General features: G+C 38.7%; 1 protein-coding gene across 1 annotated transcript in view; it reads right to left on the bottom strand.

Annotated features, from left to right (window-relative positions):
• Nucleotides 1-6742: 6742 nt before the first annotated feature.
• Nucleotides 6743-8356, bottom strand: part of ARID2 (AT-rich interaction domain 2) — a 574897-nt gene continuing 573283 nt past the window's right edge. The window contains exon 21 of the mRNA XM_053716737.1: nt 6743-8335. Coding sequence (XP_053572712.1) covers nt 8191-8335 — 145 coding nt within the window. The 3' untranslated portion in view covers nt 6743-8190. The remainder of the gene's footprint in view (nt 8336-8356) is intronic.

Below are 8356 nucleotides of genomic sequence, written 5' to 3'. Positions count from 1 at the left end.
AGACAGCTTCCCAACCTGAAAGACTTGCATCTGTTGTGATCACAGTCCAGGTTGGACGAACAAAAGAGGCCCCCTGAACTAAACGACGGTGATCTAACCACCAAGTCAGAGAAAGTCGAATATTGGGATTGAAGGATATTGATTGTGATATCCTTGTATAATCCCTGCACCATTGGCTCAGCATACAAAGCTGAAGCGGTCTCATGTGAAAACGAGCAAAGGGGATTGCGTCCGATGCTGCAGTCATGAGGCCTAAAACCTCCATGCACATAGCTACTAAAGGAAATGATTGAAACTGAAGGTTCCGACAAGCTGAAACCAATTTCAGAAGTATTTTGTCTGTTAGAGACAAAGTCATAGATACTGAATCTATTTGGAATCCTAAAAAGGTTACCCTTGTCTGAGGAATCAAGGAACTTTTTGGTAAATTGATCCTCCAACCATGTTCTTGAAGAAACAACACTAGTTGATTCGTGTCAGATTCTGCAGAATGTAAAGACTGAGCAAGTACCAAGATATCGTCCAAATAAGGAAACACCACAATACCCCGCTCTCTGATTACAGAAAGTACGGCACCGAGAACCTTTGAAAAGATCCTTGGAGCTGTAGCTAGGCCAAAAGGAAGAGCAACAAATTGGTAATGCTTGTCTAGAAAAGAGAATCTCAGGAACTGATAATGATCTGGATGAATCGGAATATGAAGATATGCACCCTGTAAATCTATTGTGGACATATAATGCCCTTGCTGAACAAAAGGCAGAATAGTCCTTATAGTCACCATTTTGAATGTTGGTATTCTTACATAACGATTCAAAATCTTTAGATCCAGAACTGGTCTGAAAGAATCCTCTTTCTTTGGAACAATGAACAGATTTGAATAAAATCCCAGACCCTGTTCCGGAAAGGGAACTGGCACAATTACCCCGGATAACTCCAGGTCTGAAACACACTTCAGAAAAGCCTGAGCCTTCACTGGGTTCACTGGAATACATGAGAGAAAGAAACTTCTCACAGGCGGTCTTACCTTGAAACCTATTCTGTACCCTTAAGAAACAATGTTCTGGATCCAATGATTTTGGATTGAATTGATCCAAACATCTTTGAACAACCTTAGTCTGTCCGCTACCAGCTGCGCTGGAATGAGGGCCATACCTTCATGCGGACTTGGGGGCTGCTTTTGGTTTTCTAAAAGGCTTGGATTTATTCCAGACTGGAGAAAGCCCAGTAACAGTTGAAATAATAGAATCCAACTGAGAACCAAATAATTTATTACCTTGGAAAGAAAGAGATAGCAATGTTGACTTAGAAGTCATATCTGCATTCCCAGTTTTAAGCCATAAAGCTCTTCTAGCTAAAATAGCTAAAGACATATACCTGACATCAATTCTAATGATATCAAAAATGGCATCACAAATGAAATTATTAGCATGTTGAATAAGCTTAACAATGCTATACACATTAGGATCTGGTACTTGTTGCGCTAAAGTTTCCAACCAAATAGTTGAAGCCGCAGCAACATCAGCCAAAGAAATAGCAGGCCTAAGAAGATGACCTGCACATAAATAAGCCTTCCTTAGATAATATTCAAGTTTCCTATCTAAAGGATCTTTAAAAGAAGTACTATCCGCCGTAGAAATAGTAGTACGCTTTGCAAGAGTAGAGATAGCCCAATCAACTTTGGGGATCTTTTCCCAAAACTCCAATCTATCAGTTGGCAAAGGATACGGTTTTTTTAAACCTTAAAAAAAAGGAGTAAATGAAGTACCCAGACTATTCCATACCCTAGAAATTACATCTGAAATAGCATCAGGAACTGGAAAAATCTCTGGAATAACTACATGAGGTTTAAAAACAGAATTTATGCTTACCTGATAAATTACTTTCTCCAACGGTGTGTCCGGTCCACGGCGTCATCCTTACTTGTGGGATATTCTCTTCCCCAACAGGAAATGGCAAAGAGTCCCAGGCAAAGCTGGTCACATGATCCCTCCTAGGCTCCGCCCACCCCAGTCATTCGACCGACGGACAGGAGGAAATATATATAGGAGAAACCATATGATACCGTGGTGACTGTAGTTAGAGAAAATAATTCATCAGACCTGATTAAAAAACCAGGGCGGGCCGTGGACCGGACACACCGTTGGAGAAAGTAATTTATCAGGTAAGCATAAATTCTGTTTTCTCCAACATTGGTGTGTCCGGTCCACGGCGTCATCCTTACTTGTGGGAACCAATACCAAAGCTTTAGGACACGGATGATGGGAGGGAGCAAATCAGGTCACCTAAACGGAAGGCACCACAGCTTGCAAAACCTTTCTCCCAAAAATAGCCTCCGAAGAAGCAAAAGTATCAAATTTGTAAAATTTGGCAAAAGTGTGCAGTGAAGACCAAGTCGCTGCCTTACATATCTGGTCAACAGAAGCCTCGTTCTTGAAGGCCCATGTGGAAGCCACAGCCCTAGTGGAGTGAGCTGTGATTCTTTCAGGAGGCTGCCGTCCGGCAGTCTCATAAGCCAAACGGATAATGCTTTTAAGCCAAACGGATAATGCTTTTAAGCCAAAAGGAAAGAGAGGTAGAAGTCGCTTTTTGACCTCTCCTTTTACCAGAATAAACAACAAACAAGGAAGATGTTTGTCTGAAATCTTTAGTAGCCTCTAAATAGAACTTTAGAGCACGGACAACGTCCAAATTGTGTAACAAACGTTCCTTCTTTGAAACTGGATTCGGACACAAAGAAGGTACAACTATCTCCTGGCTAATATTTTTGTTAGAAACAACTTTAGGAAGAAAACCAGGCTTAGTACGCAAAACCACCTTATCTGCATGGAACCCTTAAAATAACGGAACCGGAGCAGTTTTTCAATTTAACCCCTATACAGTCCCAGATACAGTCTTTGCTAAGACCCAACCAAGCCCTGAGGGGAATACGATACCAAATGACGCCTTCTAAAAGCTTTTTCAGAGATTCTTAGATCCTCACACATGCATCTGCATGCCCTGCTCTCAAAAAACAACTGCGCATTAATGGCGCGAAAATGAGGCTCAGTCTATGACTAGAAAGGCCCCCTGACTGAAAAAGGTGTCCAATACAGTGCCTGCCGTTTTATAAACGTTCCCCAAGATTATAAATGTCAATTGTTAGCCTAAATTTGAATAATATGCACAAATAAAGCAATCGATTTAGCCCATAAAAATGTCTACCAGTTTTTTAGCCCATAATAAGCCCTTTATTCTGTTTGTTTTTGACTAAGAAAATGGCTTACCGGTCCCCATGAGGGGAAATGAAAGCCTTCCAGCATTACACAGTCTTGTTAGAAATATGGCTAGTCATACCTTAAGCAGAAAAGTCTGCTAACTGTTTCCCCCAACTGAAGTTACTTCATCTCAACAGTCCTATGTGGAAACAGCAATCGATTTTAGTTACTGTCTGCTAAAATCATCTTCCTCTTACAAACAGAAATCTTCATCCTTTTCTGTTTCAGAGTAAATAGTACATACCAGCACTATTTTAAAATAACACACTTGATAGAAGAATAAAAACTACATTTAAACACCAAAAAACTCTTAACCATCTCCGTGGAGATGTTGCCTGTGCAACGGCAAAGAGAATGACTGGGGTGGGCGGAGCCTAGGAGGGATCATGTGACCAGCTTTGCTGGGACTCTTTGCCATTTCCTGTTGGGGAAGAGAATATCACACAAGTAAGGATGACGCCGTGGACCGGACACACCAATGTTGGAGAAAACCGAATTTAAACGTTTACTAGTTTTAATATCAAGAGGACTAGTCTCCTCTATATCTAATGCAATCAACACCTCTTTTAATAAGGAACGAATATACTCCATTTTAAATAAATATGAAGTTTTGTCAGTGTCAATATCTGAGGCAGAATCTTCTGAACCAGATAGATCCTCATCAGAGATAGATAAATCAGAATGCTGTCTGTCATTTAAAAATTCATCGAAATTATGAGAAGTTTTAAAAGACCTTTTACGTTTATTAGAAGGTTGTATAACAGACAAGGCCTTCTGAATAGAATTAGAAACAAATTATCTCACATTAACAGGAATATCCTGAACATTAGATGTTAAAGGAACAACAACAGGTAATGGTTTATTACTAATGGAAATATTATCTGCTTTAGAAAGTTTATCATGACAACTAACACAAACTACAGCCGGAGGAACAGTTACCAAATGCACTTAGCTTTGGTAGAACCGACATCAGGCAGTAAAATTCCAGTAGTAGATTCTGAAACAGGGTCAGCATGGGACATCTTGCAATATGTAATAGAAAAAACAACATATAAAGCAAAATTATCAATTTCCTTATATGACAGATTCAGGAATGGGAAAAAATGCAAACAGAATAAGCCTCTGGAAACCAGAAGCAAAAAGAAATAATGACTTAAATAATGTCAAAATCTGGTGCCAAGTATGACGCCCAAACTGAAAAATATTTTTTGGCGCCAAAAACGTCTGCAACAAACACGAGCGTCATAGATGACGCAACTACGTGCAAATTTTAGGCGCCAACTAAGACGCCGTAAATGACAACATAACATCAACAAACATAATTCTTGCGCCAAAAATGACGCAATAAATTATAGCTTTTAGCGCTCCCGCGAGCCTAACAGCCCACAATTTAGAAAAGAAAGTCATTTGAAAAAATTTCAGGTAAGAAATATATATATATTTTTTCATATATGCATTTCCCAAAAATGAAACTGACAGTCTGTAAGAAGGAAATAAACTGATTAAACTGAATCATGGCAAATATAAGTATAAAACATATATTTAGAACTTTACATATAAAGTGCCAAACCATAGCTGAGAGTGTCATAAATAAAAGGAAACATACTTACCAAAAGACACTCATCTACATAAAGTAGATAGCCAAACCAGTACTGAAACGAGAATCAGTAGAGGTAATGGTATATAAGAGTATATCGTCGATCTGAAAAGGGAGGTAGGAGAAGAATCTCTACGACCGATAACAGAGAACCTAAGAAATAGATCCCCGATAGGATGATCATTGTATTCAAAAAGGTAATACTCCCTTCACATCTCTCTGTCATTCACTGCACTCTGAGAAGAACCGGGCTTCAGCATGCTGAAAAGCGCATATCAACGTAGAAATCTAGCACAAACTTACTTCACCACCTCTATAGGAGGCAAAGTTTGTAAAACTGAATTGTGGGTGTGGTGGGGGGGTGTATTTATAGGCATTTTGAGGTTTGGGAAACTTTGCCCCTCCTGGTAGGAATGTATATCCCATACGTCACTAGCTCATGGACTCTTGCCAATTACATGAAAGAAAAAAGGCATACACAATCTGCAAAACTGCTTAAAAATACCTCAAGTTTTTCGAAATTTTTACAGCAGATTCAATAAGCTTTAGTAAGATTGTACCACAAGCAAATGAAACAATTAACCCCCAAATATGGAAACCGGATTGACAAAGTGTCAAAAAACGGAAAAAAAACCTGTCAGCACCTTGCCACAGCTCTGCTGTGGCGCCTACCTGCCCTTAGGGATTGGTAATGTGTGGATAAAGCTTCGTTTTGGCCCAAGAAGTTCACCAGGACCCTCCGGTGTTGTAGCTTGCTGCTTGTCAAGAGAAAACAACTGCGCAACTGAGGCGCGAAATTAGGCCCCGCCCATCTCACTCGATGTTACTAGGGCCTCCAAAAAAAAAACCACACAGCGTTTTTACCAGCCATGAGGGTTCTAAAAACCCCAAAAAGCCAAGTGTAACCTCAATACAGTTGTCCCTTAAAGGATTATTAACAGCACTCCCAGCACACACAACCGTTTGCTAATATCATTCAAACTGAGTGTCAACCATAAGTGTAGCCCTTATGCAAGCTTAGTAATGCCACTATAAGTCTAGGATTACTGCTTACCCTTCCCCTCATGGGGATACTGTCAGCCTTTCTGAAATACACAGTCTCTCCAGAACAAATGACTGAACATACCTCACTGCTATATAGCATGAAAACGTTCCTCACACTGAATTTTCCTGTACTCCTCAGCCTCTGTGGGAACAGCATTGGATCTTAGTTACAAATGCTAAGATCATCATCCTCTAGGCAGAAATCTTCATCCATCTCCTGCCTGAGAGTAAACATTACACACTGGTACCATTTAAAAATAAACTCTTGCTTGAAGAAAATAAAAACTAACAGTTTATCACCTCTTCCCTTTACCCTTCCTGCTTAGAGCCGGCAAAGAGAATGACTGGGGGGTGGAGTTAAGGGGGGGAGCTATATAGACAGCTCTGCTGTGGGTGCTCTCTTTGCCACTTCCTGTTAGGAAGGATAATATCCCACAAGTAAGGATGAAACCGTGGACTCGGTACATCTTCCAAAGAAAAATACAGTAACATCTCCTTATATCTCTGCTCCTTTTCAAAGTGTAGGTGCAACATATCATCAGCAAATTCAGGTCATCAAAATATGTGCTCTGGTTAATTACTCCAATATGTGTCCTGTATAAGATGTAAGCATAAAATCTGTAGCAACAGAACTGACCAGTAGAAAGCATAATTGTACATTATAACAAGTAAAGGTCCCCTAAAGATGATATCCAAGAAAGTTTCTACTGACTGCAGAATTCACATGGCATATACTGCACTAGAACATGAATATATTTCACTACATATAGTAGGGTATGAAAGAAATATGAGGGTGAAAAACACTAGTTTTTTTATATAAATATCCTTGAAAATAAAAGAGACAAAAAATGTTCAGTCTTTTATTTTAAAAACTATAAACAGTCACCAAAGTAAATAAAGCCATTCTATAACATAAACTGTTAGGTCTATATCTTTACTGCACATCCTACGGACACAGCAGAAATGGTGTTTGGGAGAGTTCCACATTTTTGGATGCTAATACAACAGGCAGTTATAAATGAATACACTTCACGCCAAGGTGATAGGGTGGGAGAGGAAAGACAAATTTAACGGCGTGAGCGGGATCTGAGCAGGAATGTGGTACAGTATTAAGAATGGAAGAATAATACAATAAAATTCCACACTATATTAAGATAGAAAAAGTAGTGAAGAAAATATCATACCTGCACGTAATAATGCAAATATAACACAGGAGAAAACCTGTATAAAATTCCATGTATTTAAACCAATTTACAAATACAAAAAATTCTGTACAAGCTCTGAGCTTGCACTATGACAAACATTTTCAGTGGATATATGTCAGGGAAAAACCAAAAATAACTTCAAATAGTTTTTCTTCTACAAAAATGACATGTGATATATTATTCCATACTCTTTCAGCCAGCAAATGAGTTCTACAAGGTGTATAATACAAATAAAAAAAATAATAAAAAGGGAAAAAAAGAAAAGTGGGCAAAATATCACAGTTCCACAAAACTGTTTTAACTTTACAGCATCAGTACCTTTCCAGAATTATTTACACAAATTTAAAGAACATTCATCCACTGCGTAGAATATATCACAATTAGTTACAATTGACAGTTAAGTCTAGAAAACTTTAGAACCTAGCTATGATGCTTCTAGAACACCACAGAATTCATTTCTTCCAGTGGCTGCAGTGGCATGAAAGGTGTTCTATTCACAAATATTTACAAGATCTATTCAGACTGGTAAATTTTATGATAATAAATAAGTGAAAATATATTGGCTCAAGTAAGAAAACCAAGCTACTGATTTCTAAACAAAACACACAATCCATAGCAAGATATTGGTGGGACCCACCAAGATCAGGGGGATACAGATGTGCTGAATTTTTTATTCAAACCAGCTTAAACAGTTTCGTAAATATAAAAATGTGCTCCTTTTTGGATATAGATAAAAATATTTAATGCTTCTATTTTATCTGCTCGTGAGGGTTTTATAATGTTTCCATGTTTATTCCAATGTGGATGGTAGTTTATTCTGAACACACCAGTTTCCGTCAGGATAGTTCCACTGTGAAAGACATCCTGTAGACTGCTGGTAGAAAATCCCATGGCAGTTTCTTTTTTCTCTTACAGAGAACAAAGGGATTCATTCAGTGATCAGAATGTGAAGACTCCTCTCAGCAACAAAGGAGGAGATATAATAATGCAAGCTATGGTCTCTGCTCCATTAAGACTTAGTGCTTTCCTTAGTAACAGTATTTGAAATGTTGTGTGACTAACCATCCCAGTGGTACAAAGGGCACTCTTCTCACTGTAGCATGTCATAGTCTGTTTCTTGTTCTGTACTGTGGGTTGTACAATTAAGTTCATAAAGGCATTTGGCAAGTGTGGAGGAAGCTTCCATATTACTAAGGGCTAGAACCGATAAATGATTTTCATGTCTTTTTAACGATCTGTGGAGGCAACAAAATGAG

Source organism: Bombina bombina, chromosome 6, assembly GCF_027579735.1.
Source record: "Bombina bombina isolate aBomBom1 chromosome 6, aBomBom1.pri, whole genome shotgun sequence".
NCBI classification, from domain to species: domain Eukaryota; kingdom Metazoa; phylum Chordata; class Amphibia; order Anura; family Bombinatoridae; genus Bombina; species Bombina bombina.
The sequence above is the reverse complement of the archived record's forward strand: the minus strand, read 5'-3'. Positions and strand labels throughout refer to the sequence as shown.